The sequence below is a fragment of the Polyodon spathula genome, chromosome 4 (genome assembly GCF_017654505.1).
Source record: "Polyodon spathula isolate WHYD16114869_AA chromosome 4, ASM1765450v1, whole genome shotgun sequence".
Taxonomy (NCBI): domain Eukaryota; kingdom Metazoa; phylum Chordata; class Actinopteri; order Acipenseriformes; family Polyodontidae; genus Polyodon; species Polyodon spathula.
Window position 1 is genome coordinate 74,580,512 of NC_054537.1, and position 17,485 is coordinate 74,597,996.

General features: G+C 36.5%; 1 protein-coding gene across 1 annotated transcript in view; it reads left to right on the forward strand.

Annotated features, from left to right (window-relative positions):
* LOC121314846 (myelin basic protein-like) overlaps window positions 1–17,485 on the forward strand; it is an 84,511-nt gene that overhangs the window by 27,297 nt on the left and 39,729 nt on the right. The window contains 1 exon segment of the mRNA XM_041248559.1: window positions 608–677. Within this exon segment, the coding sequence (XP_041104493.1) occupies window positions 608–677 (70 nt within the window).

Consider the following 17,485-nt stretch of genomic DNA (forward strand, 5'->3'; position numbering starts at 1 on the left):
AGTGCCTGTGGATGACTTTTCTACCATCTGGTAGTAACTGTTAGTATTTATGTGCCCCGAGCCACAGGCGAGAGGGAGCTGCTGGTTTTATTTATTTATTATGACTGGATTAACCTAGCTCTGTTTTTTGTTTTTGTTTTTTTTTTGTTTTTTTATTGTTGTTATTTCTATCTTTGTTTGTTAAGTACCCTTAAAAATCATATGCAAACCACAAACATTATTTATATTGCAAGAAAGGAAATGTATTATTATTATTATTATTATTATTATTATTATTATTATTATTATTATTATTATTATTTTAAGTAGCCTTTTAACTTTATTTGCTTTTAAGTTTTCGGCCGTACATTGTAAATGAATTCAAACGTCAAGCAGCTGGTTAAGCGAGCAGTCTGTGGAGTCTGAGCTTCTTGTTATTACTGAGAAAGGAACGATAGATTGCACGCCATTCACAAATTGAGCAGTAATGAAGTTTCAATACATTTATCATGTTTTTGTTTTTTTTTAATTTTATTTGCTCATAACAGATTACTTAAAACATAGTGGAACTGTACATTATTATTAGTCAATGTTTATAATTCTTCCTAACTCTTGCCCTTTTATTCAGGTTGAATCAGAAGAACCAGGACCAAGCCAAGCATCTGAACCAGAATCAGCTGATGATAATGAAGTGTTTGGTAAGTCAATTATGCTTTAGAAACTGATACCGATATTACATTGCCCTGCGAATCCTTACCAAAGCATAAATATAGGAACTTTACTATCAATAAACTGCATTATTGTAAACATGGATGTTTTTTGTATGTGATCTGGTACTGTAGTGAGCTTTAGGGGGTACTCATCTATAACTACAAACACTCAATTCTAGTGGAAACATTTATTTGAAAGCAAGTGCAACACTGAATAACATTTTTATGGTATACCACTAGAAAGAAATAGCCCCTAATTGTAACTAATTAATTGTTGAAAGCACTTTGAAACCTAGTATTAACAAATCGATTTGAATACATACTGAGAGAATGTGCTCTGTCCCAGTCGCTGTGATGGCTGTAGTCACCTAATAAGCAAATGACATTAGTGCTAGGTTTTAAATTATGAATTACAGAAAAAATAACAATTTAGACAGAGGACTGTGAATTATTAATCTATGGGGAAAATATCGGAGATAGGTGACATTTATATATGGCAATTAAATGCCCGGATTCATGGTGTGAAAATAAAATCACGGTATAAGTTATTTCTTGCAAGTACATTGTTCTGACCTGAACAGTTGACAAAAACAATAGGAATAAAAAGATCAGCCATAAATAGGATAACTCCAAGAAACAGCTATAAAAAGTTATTTTAAAAAAGGCATCTACAAAAAAGGATCAGATTTATAAAGGTGTGATCTTGAAATAGACAAATTAAACAAGACACAATTGTGACTAATTTGGACCTCCATGTGTTCGCTACTTTTTAAAAAGTTAGCACCAGCTGTGTCTAGTTCAAGGTTAACCATGTAAGACTCGCCCTTGCAATCTATCACTGCACCTTTGTATTCGTAACAAGGGGCATGCAAATTTGCCATTTGCACAAAGCCTTTGTCAGTTAGTTAGTTTGGTTGATTAACTGCTAGGGCTAATTTGGTATTCATTTTGTACCAACCAGCAATAAAAGCTCTGACCTGCATTTCTTCTTACCTGTAGGACACCTGCTCTGCAATGCTGCTTAGCTATGCTATAGTAGTTGCTTATAGAATAATTTGAAACCACGGACCTGTATCTCTGGAGTCCAAATTTATTATAATCCTTTGGGCCATTTTTTTCTCAGATCTCAAATTATTTTTCAGTTGCAGACACTCAGGTTCATAATGCCAACCTGACTGCCTGCATAATCAGTACAGCTGAACACTCGAAACCGTCTCAAGTAATGGAGTATTATATACAAAGGAAGTGAATTTAGATTCTTGTGAAGAAAGAAATAAAGAGAGTCAAAGCACATTAAGCCGGTTTGGTGAAGGCCAGTGAGCTTTTTGTAGGTCACACAGACCTCAGTTCAGGGCCGAGGTAACCATGACTCTTAGTAATCTTAGTAATCTATCAGCGTACATTTTTATTTTAACAAAGGATATGCACATTTGTTATTTACATGGCACGAATCCTACACCCTCTTGTGGAAAAAAACATTTTCATCCTGGTACTTGTTTCTGTGATTTATTATTAAGAGGAGTGGTAGCTCAGAACTGAGTGTGTTTTTAAGTTCACCATTGTATGATTATTACAATAATATGTGTCATGTATGTCTTTTAATCTTAAAATAAATGCATACATTAAAAAAATAAAATGTACTTGTTTTTACCACTGAAGGGCACTTCAGTTAATTGAATAACAATTTTGAATAACTAAAGCTGCACTAATTTTTGTTGATTTCATTTCAACTGGTCAGATTTTATTTAAAAGCAGGTACATGGTTTTATTATTTCATATTTAGTTAAAATCCATCGTGATGGAAGTAGATATTTTTTTGTTTTAGTTTTTTGGCTGTACAATTCATCTGGGAAAAAAAAAACGGTTAAATTGAGATTTGGTTTGGGCTGTATTGTTGCTTAATGAATTATACAGGTTTAACATGCTATACATTGCTGGGAAATGGAAGATTGCTGAAATAGTAGTTTATGGAATTTGATAGTTATTTGACTTTTGTGTTGAAGCTAATTAATGGGTTATTTGTATAGTGTATCATTGTATAATTGTCACACTGCTTTGATGAGGCAGATTTCTTGAAACAAAGGCTTGTTAGGAAGCTTGAGGCATTTATTTATTTAAAGATGGTGGCAGCTTGTTCTAACACAATTTATTTCGGTTTAGGTAGCCAGAACCACTCACCCAAGATTCACAAAGCAACAGTTAATTTAGTGTTGTATAATGGAGTTTTTGCTGTACTTTTCTTTGTTAGTTTAATATATCTCTTGATAAAACTGCATTTTAGTGCAGGGTTAATTAAGAAAATAAAGAACTGGCCTCTCACTTTATTTTTAGCCTCCTTCAATCAGTGTGCCAATTTATTTTTTTTTGTTTCATTTTATTTTATCAGTTTTTTTTTTTTCCCCCAAGCCTTAGTTTAAATTCTCTTTGATTATCCTATGTCTTTCTGTGCAGTGACAGGCCCAGCGACAGGTCCTTCTGTGCAGTGCCAGGCCTCATCACAGAGTTATTTGCATCTGTTCTAGTCGTTAGCATTTCAGTTGGCAGCTACATACTGTAACCAAGTACTGTCTCTGTGTTATAATGTTTTTTCTTTTTTTTAAAACTGAAATTGACGGCCTTACTCTCTTGCAGTGAAACTTGATCAATACCATCAGTCAATCAATTTCCAGCTCTAGCAGGCTTCTATCAGATTCCTGTTGGGTTGTCACAGCATCAACTGTGTGAATCAAACTTAAAATCAGTCTGCACAAGTGCTGGCTTTTTGATTTTGACTTGCTTTAATGAAAGCTCTGTTCATATCTATTGGACAGCAGATACTAAATAAAGACACAGCTGGTCCAAATGTGTGATGTTATCCACCAAAACCAGCCAATCAATACTTTGCACTAACAAAAGCAATCATTCCTGTATCCGCAACTGCCAAATCAGCCAATCACAACCTATCAGCTCCGCTTGAGCTCAGCATCTTTCATCAACAACAAACTGATGGAGCAGTGACATTGGAAAATTCAGTATTATTACTCTATTCATAAGAACATAAGAAAGTTTACAAACGAGAGGAGACCATTTGGCCCATCTTGCTTGTTTGGTTGTTAGTAGCTTATTGATCCCAGAATCACTCAAGCAGCTTCTTGGAGGATCCCAGGGTGTCACTCAACAACATTACAGGGAAGTTGGTTCCAGACCCTCACAATTCTATGTGTAAAAAAGTGCCTCATATTTTCTGTTCTGAATGCCTCTGAAAGCAGCAATATCCTTTTTGTAGCAAGGTGGCCAGAACTGAACACAATATTCTAGATGAGGTCTTACTAATGCATTGTAAAATTTTAACATTACTTACCTTGACTTAAATTCAACACTTTAAATTATATATTTGAGCATTTTGTTGGCCTTTTTTGTAGCTCGCCCACATTGGTTAGATCAGTGGTTTTCAAACTGGGGTACGCACACCCGTGGGGGTACTCGAGCTCTCCTCGGGGGGTATGCAAGAAAAATCCTGTAATGGTGGACAACTGATTTGTTTATTTATTTATTTTACCACATTGTAGTACTTTGCAATTTAGCAATCAAATTAACAATGTTGAATCTCCTTTCAAATAAAACCACAGCCGTACTGGTGTACGTTTCCTTTATGTTGGGCAAGGTTAACTATAAACACCCAACCGGCTGCTGACAGTGAGTGGGCGTGGAGTGCACACATGGCTAAATTACATATAGCAGGGCGGTGATTCTGCAGTCTGTAGGCTAAAAAGAAAAGAAAAAAAAATATTGTATGATGTTGCTTCTTTTAAAAATGTGTAGTATTTACTAGGTACGTTTGCTTTCTGGAGTTTAAATGTTCAGTGTTTGTAGTTTTAGTTTAATCGGTTCAGTGCGTTTTATCCAAGTTTATGTTTTTAAATAACAGTATTGTTGAGTTTAGCAGGCAGCTGTGCCGCCCTACTTAGACAGTGAAATCACTGCGCTGGAGCTGGAGCGTACACGACTTTGTTATCTTTATTTGCAATGCTTTATGTGTTTTTTGACTAATTCGTTGAAGAACTCCTTTGTTGAGTAATTGCATTAGCCTATGCATGTATGCCACTAATTATTAGGCTAATAAAAGCAAATGGCACGGTATTAATATTATTATTACAAAAATGCATATTTAAAAAATAAAAATAATAATATTAGTCAATCCCTGACTCCTGGATTGGGAAGTGTCTTACTATACCAAAATCTAAGTCATTAATATAGATTAGGAATAGCAGACAACCTAATATTGATTGCTGTGGTACTCCACTGGTTACCTCGCTCCATTTTGAGGTTTCTCCTCTAATCAGTATTTTCTGTTTTCTACATGTTAACCACTCCCTAATCCATGTGCATGCATTTCCTTGAATCCCTACTGTGTTCATTTTGAGAATTAATCTTTTATGCGGGACTTTGACAAAAGCTTTCTGGAAATATAAATAAACCATGGCATATGCTTTGCAGGTGTCCATTGTCGATGTTGCATCCTCAAAATTATCAAGCAGGTTAGTTAGACATGATTTCCCTATCCTAAAACAATGCTGACTGTTTCCCAGGATACTGTTACCATATAGGTAATTTTCCATTTTGGATCTTATTATAGTTTCCATAAGTTTACATGTAATAGAAGTCAGGCTTATTGGTCTGTTTTGTCTCCCTTTTTTGTGGATCGGTATTACGTTTGCAATTCTCCAGTCTGTTGGACAACCCGTGTCAAGAGACTGTTGCATGATCTTGGTTAGTGGTTTGTATATAACTTCCTTAATTTCTTTGAGTAAAATTGGGAGGATCTCATCTGGCCCAGGGGATTTGTTTATTTTAAGAGCTCCTGCCTCTGTTATACTAAAGTTATTTAAAACTGGACAGGAACAGGTTGACATGTGGGGCATGTTGCCCGTATCCTCCTTTGTAAAAACTCGTGAAAAATAATAATTTTATATATTTGCTATTTATTTTCTCTTCATCTATGATTTTACCATGTGTATCTCTTAGACATTTTACCTCCTCTTTAAATGTTCTCTTGCTGTTATAATAATGGAAAAACTTTTTGGAATTTGATATTATTTCTATTTTACTCCAAACTATTTCTGTTAGTCTCTGTTTCATTCCTTCATAGTTTGCCTTGCTAAAATTGTAAACTTTAGCTTTAGTCATAACTTTGGGGGGTTTAAAAGGCACTTAAAATGAGATCATGTTGAGTTTGCCAATGGTTCTCTGACCTCTGTTTTAGTTATTCTGTCTTTTAGTTATTTGAAAAGTCTAAATCAAGGCATGCCTCCCCTTTAGTCGGTGCCTTGACAAATTGTGTTAGGAAGCAGTGATTTGTAGAGATGTCACGGTATATCGGTTTTATGGTAAACCGTGGTATAAACTGCCACTGTTTTGAAACCGCAACTATTTTTCTACACCATGATTACCGAGTTCACGTGGTTTAAGGTGATATGGGTGTGTTCTTTTATTCACAGTTTGTCCATCGGTGAGCCACTGTGTTCATTAGAACTAACTAATGAACAGACATCTCAAGTTCTGAAAACTGCCATGCATGAGATTATCCAAGAAGGCTATTAAATAAGTGACGTCATATTTAATATAAACCTCCCTACTAAACAATGATTGCTAGCAAACATGATTGTCAGTAAATGAAACACAAATACTCAAATATCAGCAAGAACAAGGCACTGTACCTTTTCACCACTGCGTTCCTATTAATTTACCAAACCAAAGAAGTAACAGTATCTATTATCTGTCGTATCGGTCAAGAGAAACTCAATAAGCACACCCCAGTGCACATAATTAAAAACTCTATATTTACTACTATATAACTAAGTCTAAGATGCTACAGACATTTGTATTAGTTTGTTTTATTTTAAACAGTATTGTAGATGTTGCCGTCTCCTCGAGTGTATAGTGTTGTAGGGATTTTGGTTTTATGTATTCAAAAATTAATACCATTGTATATCATTAAAAAAAAAAAAAATAGTCCCCTAGATGCCACTTAACTTTGCAACAGTGTCATACCCACCTTAACATTTCTTCTTTCCTTTGTTATAGAATACAAAATAGAATAAATCAATAAATCAATAAATAAATCAATAAATAAATAAATGCAGGCGCCATCTCCTCACACTCTGAAAGATCAGTGGGTGGGCAGTGCATGTTTTCAAATGCACTCGATTGGCTATTGCTAGGTAACACTTTGCTTTTCTTAACTCTTTTTTTGAAACTGTACCCCTTCTGTCGGGAGTTTTCAGCTAAAGTACCCTTTACATTTTGAATGAATGGTACCACAGCTTCGTCGGATCGTGCGGCATTTTAGACACGCTTGGTTTAGTTCTGCTCGGTTTTCTTGGATTTCCCACATCATGCAGGTGTCACAGACTACTGGCTTGAAAGCCATGTTGTTATTATTTAATTTATTTATTTATTTAATAAGTTTAAGTTTAGTTTCTGTAGCTGTCAAACTGCTTTAAAACTGCTCTGCACTTTTAAAACGATGCACTTCTCACATGATATTGCTCCCACCCTGTCACTGGAAGAACCACCTCGCTTTGCTGTGTTCTGTTGTGCTTGTAGCTCCGCCCCTTCCCCTTGTTTCAGATCAGTGCTGAATTTTAATCAGCTGCTGTGAGTTTCAGTTTGTGATGAGAAAAAGACACGGAGCTGTTAGAATTTAAGCTGCATTAGTTTTCCAATTCAGATATATGGCCCTGTCCAGTTAAACTATAAACAGCTATGACAAGTTATTTGATTAATAAAGTTGTTTTTTTTTCTAATTATTTATGTGATCGTTTATGAGTATTTTCCTTAAACTAGTTTAAACTAGCTTTTTTTGTCAATATTGTGTGGTATTAAATAGTTTTAAACTGCAAAAACTTCCAAACTTTTGATATTTAAACTAGGGATGAAATGATTTTTCGATAGTACGATATATTGTGATTACAAATATTCGTGATAATAGTATCGTTAACATTTTTTAATTATTCGATAATCGTAGAAAACGATTTGTTGAGCCACACTCACTAAACATGGCTGGAAGCAGAACACATGTTTTCTCTCCAAACATGGGTACAATCATCGGTGTGTACTAGGCTTGCTATGATTAAATCAAAAATCTTTTCTTAGAACATAAGAACATAAAGTTTACAAACGAGAGGAGGCCATTCGGCCTATCTTGCTCATTTGGTTGTTAGTAGCTTATTGATCCCAGAATCTCATCAAGCAGCTTCTTGAAGGATCCCAGGGTGTCAGCTTCAACAACATTACTGGGGAGTAGGTTCCAGACCCTCACAATTCTCTGTGTAAAAAAGTACCTCCTATTTTCTGTTCTGAATGCCCCTTTGTCTAATCTCCATTTGTGACCCCTGGTCCTTGTTTCTTTTTTCAGGTCGAAAAAGTCCCTTGGGTCGACATTGTCAATACCTTTTAGAATTCTGAAGGCTTGAATTAGGTCGCCGCATAGTCTTCTTTGTTCAAGACTGAATGGATTCCATTTTTTCTTTCTCTTTTTTTTTCCTTTTTTTAATTAATGATTTGTTTTGCTGTATTTCTTTCATCCGGCCGTGCTTGGTCCGATGGTAGAGCTTCCGCCAGCTGGCTGGCTCATTTCATCTCTGAGGGGGCAGACCCAAGGGAACCCCAGAGAGTCATTTTATCAGTTCAGCAACCCCACAAAACCCGCACCTCAGCCACTTGGAGGGGGAAAACCCACACACCCTCTTTCCCACCTCTCCGTGTCAATGCCATGTCTGAAAGGCAGATATTGTAGGGCTGCTGCCCTCTTCCTGCAGCACTATGAATGCGCCTGGAGAGTCAGCGCAGGTGTCCCCTGTTACAGATGGTTTAACCCTTTGCGGTCCTATGTCGGACCAGGTCCGACATTACAATTTTCCCTTTCTGGTCTGATGTCGGAACCCTGTCTTACATCATCAAAAAGACGTCAAGTACAGGTCTCTAGTTGTTTTTTCTCCAGGAAAAAGCAGAGAAAACCTTTTAATGGCCGAGACAGAACAATAGGAGAGGAGGGAAGCCAAGAAAAAGGGGGGGTGGGGTGCGCCGATCTGAGCAATACACAGAGGCACCATAGATCTAACGCACATAAAAAAAAAACAAGGTAGCTGCTTCCGCATCCAATGCTCAAAGAATATCACAGACATTTGCAGAGCATTTTAAGATGTTATGGTAATAAAATAATGTCTCGGATCGCACTGTTGAGGAGTTTGGTGATAAAACGAGTGATCAGGCAAGGATTTATCAGTATGCACATCTATAAAGAGGTATGTGAAAAATATAGTGAACAAGGGGTGGGGCTTGGCTGGAGATGCAGTACTGAATGTGCTTTTGCGATTCAGTGCCTTTTCAACCTGTAAAAATTATTTTAAACAGCACATGTAAATAAATTGGACCTTTTATGTGCTGGGTATTCACTGCCGTGATCTCAGGCTCATCTTAGATTCCTACTTCATCCTCTTTCTGCACATTTCCAAAACAGATCAGCTTCGGCAAGGTCAATTTACTCAGCTAGCAAAAATTGGCTCTCCTCTATGCACATATGCTTCCATGCAGAAATATATCGCAGAACGCAAACCAATTTCAAATTCTGACTCCCTGTTCATTGATTCGAATGGGACTATTATATCCAGACATTGGTTCACATTCCATATGTCCACATTGGTTTTCAGTGCAGGACTTCCCCCTGAATTCTATACTCCTTATTCATTCAGAATCGGGGCAGTCACATCAGCAGCAAGTGCAAAGATTAACCAGCATCTAATAAAAAATATTGGGCACTGGACCTCATCAGCAGTTGAATCATACATACATTCTTCCCCATCGAGTTACCTTCTGCACAACAGTGTATTGCTAATATGTCCGGAGTGGGGATGACCCTTCCGTTGGGACCACCAAAGGTATCCCACTAAAAAATAAAGTTTTTTTTATTTTCTTTCCAGTGAGCGGAGGGTCTCACATAGTTAGTAGGGAGCCAGTCACTAACCTTCTTTGTTGTGTAAAATGTTTTCTTTCTTTGTATATGCATTGGCGGTTGTTTTGTTTGTATGCACTTGTAGGAATCTTTAGTGGGGAGTGGGGTGCCCATCCTTTGGGAGGTGAGGGATCTCACTTTCTCCAACCCTTGGTTAAGCTCCGCTTCCTTTACCTCCGTGAGGAGGGTTCTACATGGACACCCAGCCAAACCCAGCCTTTTATCACCTCGAGCTATCACTACCCTCGCAATCTGACGAGCTAAGCTTGTTCTTGCTAAACCTTGCTGTAGGAGCTCTCCCTTCGTAAAATGAGGCTCTCTTCTTGTTTCAGTTTTTTTTGGGGGTGCATCTCTATCCCAGCTTTGGAAGTCTATAATTCACATCATCGAGGGGGCAGCTCTCCGATCCAGAGTTCACTTTTCTTCCTTGCTTTCAGGTTCTCACGCCTCTATTTATGTACGGGGCCCCCCAAGAAATGGGGACCCCTCTTTTGTATGTCGGATCCCCCAAGAGATGGGGACCTCTTCTGTATCTTGGGTCCTCCAAGAGACGGGGACCCTAAACTATATGTATTCAATCTTTACTAACTCAAGTCCCTGAGGGTGCCATGCAACCAGTCTTAGAAGTTGCCTCACCACGACGCAATCTCACCTAACTGTGGCGATGACTTCACCACGACAAGGACCTTGTCCTGCCGAGGGCTTGGTCCTAACTGTGGGCAGCTCTCCGAGAAGTCAGACGACATTATAGGTAGCCTGGCTCCCACCCCATGAAAGGGGAATTAAAGAGAGAAACCTTGTGTAGTTATGCAACACCCATTCTTGTAAAAATGACCAGTGCCCTTGTATGTGCCATGATGTTGCATGGATTTGGCAGATGTGTCCTAATCCTATACTTGTTTCAGATCAATTGTACTAAGTACAACCTCCTCTGCTAGTGATAAAGCACCAGTGGAATAGCCACCACCAGTGCAAACAGCTTTTCTTTGAAGATGTGCTGCTTTCTTTAACCTCCCATCTTTCATCCTGCCACCTCTTTTGCAATCCAAGACACATATTATTACATAAGACAGCATTGATGTGTTTCATAATCTCTGCCTACTTTTTTTCTTCTTTTTATTTGCCACAACCTTTCTCTAAGAATATTACATTGTTGAGTGGAGAATTTTGGCTTTGTTTGCCATACTGTCAGCTCTGTTGGCAGAATGGGACAAGTTTATGTCAACACAAAATTGCATTGGCTGTTGGAAACACTGTGATTTTCCATCAGTAACATTTCAGCAAAACAGAATCAGACAAAAAAACATGTAAAGATGATTTGGAGTAAATAGCTTTAAGAATCTAGCCCAAGTTCGTATCCTGGTTAAATAAAAAAATAACTGAATTGAATACAAAAGTGTTTGTTGGAATACAGTAAAAATACAACAGCCTCTGACAATCAGACCTTGACCTGGCAGTCCCTTCATGTTCATAGTTAAGAGGTTTGGCTTTCTTTCTAATGGTAGCAGTGGCACAAATTGGCAGTAATTGCTGAGAATTCTCATCCTACCATATGTTGCTGCAGTCTGTCAACTGTGAGATTAATTTAAAAGATGTTTTTTAGGTTTTCTGTCACTCCATCTTGAGTGGCTCATTTGGAATGCAGCCATTTATCTAGCTGTTTGTCTATGCTCCTATCCCCCAGGTGTCTAGGGAAGACATTAGTTCAAATTAAGTACACGTTGAGGTGAACATGACTGCTGAAGAGCAGTTTGTCACGCTGGGCAGAGTGAATTGTGGGTGTTTGACAGTGCAGGGCCAGACAGCAGACCAGATTGCTGATTGAATGCTAGGTGGTATGATTCTCTGGTTGTTAGTCAAGTGAGAGGTCAGATACCCAAGCTTTCTTACTGTAGCAGGAGATGAAACACAAAGGCTTGGTCCCTACTCATTGATTTATAAAGTATTGTTCATTAACTCATTTCAAATCACGTAACCTTTCTTAACCTAATGTTACAATAATGCTGATGGAACTTGCAAAAGGCTGGAATGGTTGGGTAGAATGGTACTGTAGTATTTTTACATAGCAATGGTTTTAACCCATACTCTTAATTTAATGATCAGATTGCCATGGTACCAGATATGTACCAGTGTGCTTCTGTATCAGTGTCACCATGCAATATGTCTTAGAAAAAACTTGACCATTCAGCCTGTTACCATTGCTGATAATTCTGTGTGCTAATGGTTCTGATGAAGTTTAATGGTATTATACCCAAGTGGTATATTTGAAACCTTTCTGTACGGACTTGCAGGTTATATGAAACTGAAACAAGGGGAATTGGGGTTAACTAGTGGTTAGCTTTGTATGGGTAGTTAAATATATAATTGTATGTATTTATTTATGAGAGGGTAAGCCCCTACCCTTGCACAACAATCTAGAAAATATGTTATTTTGCAAGTGATGACTTGGTCAGAACAGAAATTATGTGGACTAGCCATTGTTGCTATATTAGTTTGCCACAATATTAACAATTTTGCTTTGAAAGTTAGACAAGAGGAAATAAGATATTCCAGAAGTACATGCAAGGTGACACTGTGCATGGGGAATAATAATAATAATAATCTTTATTTTTATATAGCACCTTTCATAGTGGACCACCATCATAAAATGCTTTACAAGATACGAGACTTGGGTGCATGAACTATGCATCAGCTGCAGAGTCACTTACGTCTCTCCCGAAAGACGAAGTATAAGGAGGTTAAGTCTTGCTCAGGGACACACTATGAGTCAGTGGCTGGGATTTGAACCGGGGGCCTCTTGGTTACATGCCATGTCTTTAACCACTGCTAAATGCTGTACCCCCACAGTGTAGACATTCTGGAATAAACAGACAAGAAATTCGCATTTATATATAACTTCTCATTAGACCTACTGGATCATTTATCAATTCCCTAACAGTGTGGGGCATGGGAAAACATACAACTAATTTTTTGCTTGTTTTTTGTTTTATTGTCCTTGGCAAAAAGCATTAGAGGTGTTATATACAATAGTATCAGAGTGACAGATACATCAAAACAACAGCAGTTTTACTTCCTGTTCTCTTTAAATGCTGCTTTCTTTGTCATTTTTCATTCTCTGGAGTACTTCATTCCATCATCCCTTGCTCCACCAGCAGGCTCCCGGATCTCATCAATCAGGGAGTGTCACTAGAGTTCATCAGGAGTGCAGCACCTAGTTAGTACAGTGAAGCCCCAACTTGTTACAGTATCTATGATATTACTAATGTTTCACAGTTGTAACGTAGACAGGTTAATAGCTTTTTACATCTTTTATGAGCATATTCTGGATAAAAGCTGTCCACCTTAGAATTCTCAGTCTCAGCTTTGCATACGTCTTGATTAGTCACTTGTGCATGCACACTTCCTTGAGGGGGTAGGGGCATGCTGGTAGTGCATTAATAAAACAAACCATTCACTGAGTAACGGTTACATCCTTCATAACTGTAAATAATATTGTTTAAAATAAATGTGGTTATTGAAATAAAACAAAGCTACAGTGTTTTACAGGGCCTCAGTTGGTAGCTGTCGACTTTGCAAGAGCACTGTGTTGTAAGTATTGATTCATGTGTTTGCAGCAATCCTGAATTTTTAAAAGTACTCTGTCGAAACTGGTGGGTTTAATTTGTTGTTGCAGAAAATGAATTACATTACATTAAGAGGAGACAAAGGAGTGTGATAAACGTGTGTTAAAAAATGTGTCTCCCAGAGAATTAACACATTAATCACAGAGGTTAACTGCAATTAATTGCCAGCCCTAATGGAAACAGAACATACTTGAAAAGGGGCTACCTGAATAATAAAATTATTTTAAATACTCTTTTCACAGTTAAGTGGTGTAGAAAGATAGTCACTATTTAACTTTTTTTACATGAATTTGCTTTTAATTTACCTTTTAAAATCACAAACTACAACACAGTGTACCCTTTGTGGAACATAGAACGCATATACGAGCCATGTACATTATTTCACTTCTGTTGAGATACAATATATAAAGGGATTTAATCCTAACATTTTCTTTTTAATGTGTTAATCAGATTATTTTAACACTAGCACTGACATAGCCGTTTTTTAAACTGCTTTTGCTGTTCAAATTTAAATATCCCTGCGTATGTGAATATCTCGTGCATGTCCGTTCTTAAGTGTTACTGCGTATTTGAATACGCATATGATGTTTCAGCTGCAGAATCATAAAAATGAATTAGTTATAAGCACTTACTACTTCAACCGCCAAACCCGCAATTTATGCGGCATTTTGAAATCAATGTAATATACAGATCAGTAACCATCAGAACTGATGCAAAACGAAAACCAGAAACTGTTGCATTTTACAAAGCAACGAAGTACGGTGTTGATATACTGGATGAAATGGCACGGCTGTATTCTGTCAAAGGCGGTACTCGCAGGTGGCCTGTGGCTGTTTTTTATAATGCTTTGGACCTGGCAGCCATCAACGCTTTGGTTTTGTAAAAGCAGTGCACCGGCAACACAATCATTCGGAGGGACTTCATTTTACAGCTGGCCCCTTTGCTACGGCAGAAACATTTTGAGACACAAAAGCCGGCTGGCAAATGCCCCTCGCCTTCAACCAGTGCTGCGCCCACTGGCACACGGAATAAAGGTTGCTAAATGCATTAAAAACAGAACTTTTGATGTCTGTGCTCGTTGTGAAAAGGCAATCATGTGGCAAATGCACTGGTACAGTTGAAAAACGTGTTTTCTGCATAGATTGTACTTAGAAAGCTGTAATAGAACTCTGAACAAACAGACAGCCTTTGACCTTTGTTTCACTAAAAGCGCTTTCACGTTGCAGAAGTTATATTTTTGTTTTATGCTATTTTTATAACTAGTTATTTATGTTTTATAATTGTATGTGTGCATACAGCATTCTACACCTAATTTATTGCGTAAAGTTTATTTTATTACAGTTTTTCATGTTTATGAATATGTGTTCTTTTTGTAAAAACAATAAGTTAAATTTTCACTGTAATTACGGTGTTTCTGCTTTGACAATGTTATGTATCATGTTCATAAATAAAAATATATTAAGTTGTATCCGATTGTTTGTTTTTCATTTTTTTTAATATCGAAGCCATTTTAAATGGAGCTGCACATTTTGTGGGTGTGGCACTTGTTTGTAGCCCGAAAGTTGTTTTCATATATATATATATTTATATTTATATTTATTTTTTATATATTATTATTTATATTTATTTTATTTTTTTTTTCTTCTTCCCAAAAAGAGCTTCCTAAAAAGCCATGGAATTACATTTTCCATAAAGCTAAAGAAATGTGGCCTCTTTAGAATGTATTTACCCAGAATAGATTAGTTAATTTTTGTTTCAATGTATTAGCTTGGAAATAAACACGAAAAAGTTGCAAAGCATGGGTTAAGCTTATAAACTGCTGCACTATCGTGGCACACTTCACCTTAACTGCACTAAGTAATTATTTTATCATGTCAAGAAGTACTTGCAAAAAAGGGCTGAAATACCACCAGTGTCCATGAACATACCAACCATATATTATTATCCTTTGCTAAGGATATAGTGAGGCACCTCTACATCCATATGTCACACTTTCAAGTTTTTTTAAAATATAGCTGATCCAATTGTGATGAAACTTGGTAGGGACATTATTTTTCTCATGTTATTGAGGGTTTCAGAATCTGTGGATATACCTATACAAAAATGGAGTACCTTACTGTAGTGATTCTGTAAAGTGCCAAAGGGTAATAATGATATCCCTGATGGAACAAGCACATATTTTTAATATATGGTAGAAAAGTATGATCCTTATACTTTTCATATATAGAAATTGGCCCTTTTTATGTATTTTAAATATATGGGATATATTTAAAATGTATTTAAGTCTGTAATCCATATATTTATTTTATATGGATTATAGACTAATGAAAATATATGATGCACCATATATTTTCAACATATAAAATAAATATATGGATTATAGACTAAAATATATAAAGTTTTAAATATATATCCAGTATATATATATATATATATATATATATATATATATATATATATATATATATATATATATATATATATATAATAAATAAAGGGGGCAATTTCTATATATGAAAAATACAAGGGTCATACTTTTCTGCCATATATAAAAAATATATGTTTTTTTTCCATAAGGGATAACACACACACATCTTGACTTCTTTACAAAAGTAAAGGTATACGCCAGTGTTTATGAATGTTTATAATTCTCATTAGCCTGCTAATGGTTCTGCAAAGGTTTCTTCAGCAAAAACACCAGTAATAAGCCAAATTAACTGCCTTTACTATCTGGCTCCTGGAGTGCTGGCCCAGAAATGTCACCGTCCTTATATTTTACTGATAATAACAGGTGTCATCTGTGGTGATTATTTCACACAAAAAAGAGAAGTGTGCATTCATTCATGTCTGAAACCAGTCTGGTCTATTTATCGCTCAATGAGCTTGCTGGCTCTGTTTAATTGGAAATCATTCTGGTAGAAAACCAGACTGGCTGAGAGCAATGCAGTAAAGCCTGGGGTAAAGGGGCTTTCTATCTCAACTGTGTAAGTTCATTGTGTTGGAGTAAGAATAATGTTGCACATTTGTTTTCTTAATTACACTAATTAATCTTGCAGCTTCAGGAATAGGTAAGTGATACTCCTTGTGTAATTCATCAATTACTTTTGTTGAAGGAGTCTGCATTGAGTGGCTTTAGAGAAATCTAGCTCCCCTTACTGTATTAAAAGTTTTTATGAAACGCCTCTTGCATTACATTTTCTGGCAGTAGCTACCACTAACTGGTACAAGCACTGGTACTGTTTAAGCTAATCACTAGAGTTGCAGCTCAAAGGCAGATATTGTTGCAGGGGTCATCTATCACTGCTGCTGTTTGCTACAGTTTGACACCATTGTTCTTGGAAATACATTAAGTCACTCCCAGTGCAATAGGTTTCGTGGCTTCAGGGAATATAGACTTTTCTCCTCAGACTCTATCCTAGCCCCTTAAAGTAAAACTAGCCTACTTAGCTAATTACATTTCACTTTTTAGGGGGTTGTTTTTAAGGTATATTTCAGTAAAACTCAGTACTCATTAAAAAAAAAAAAAAAAAAAAAAAAAAACAAAGATTACATCTCTTAATCAATTTAGTAGTAGTTTCCATTTACAAGAAGTAATTAAAGCTGTAATAATCAGCACTAACAGTTTTATACTGATCATGCACGAGACTAACACTGGTTCAAGGAAAAAATAAAAACTTAAAAACTCTTAGTCCCTTTACAAAAGTCAAGTGGTTATTGCCTACATAAATATAATTACAGAAAATCTTTGCTGGGATTTTACATAACAACTGGGTATCTATTCTGGGATTTTATATACCAAACTTTGTTGTTCATTTCTATTATTTTTATTAGTAGTATTATTATTATACATAGTAAACAGTAATTTTCCTGTAAACTTCAGTGTTTTCCAGTTTTATTTTACACAGTGGTGGTGCAAGACATTCCTACATTTCTATTGGAGACTTCGCTTACGAGATTTAAAATGATATTACAATCAGGGTGGAGGCTTGTTAGCGGGATTTAAAACTGTATTATAGTAAAGATATGAAGGATTTAAAACTGAATTCTGGCAAAATGTACAAAAATGCCTACACACAAAACCCCCAGAAGAATTTGCCCGTGACCATAGGGATTTCATTGTGGAAGACAAAATATTAACTGTCAGTTTTTGACCCAAGGGTTAGCTTGTTGAAGGAGCTCAT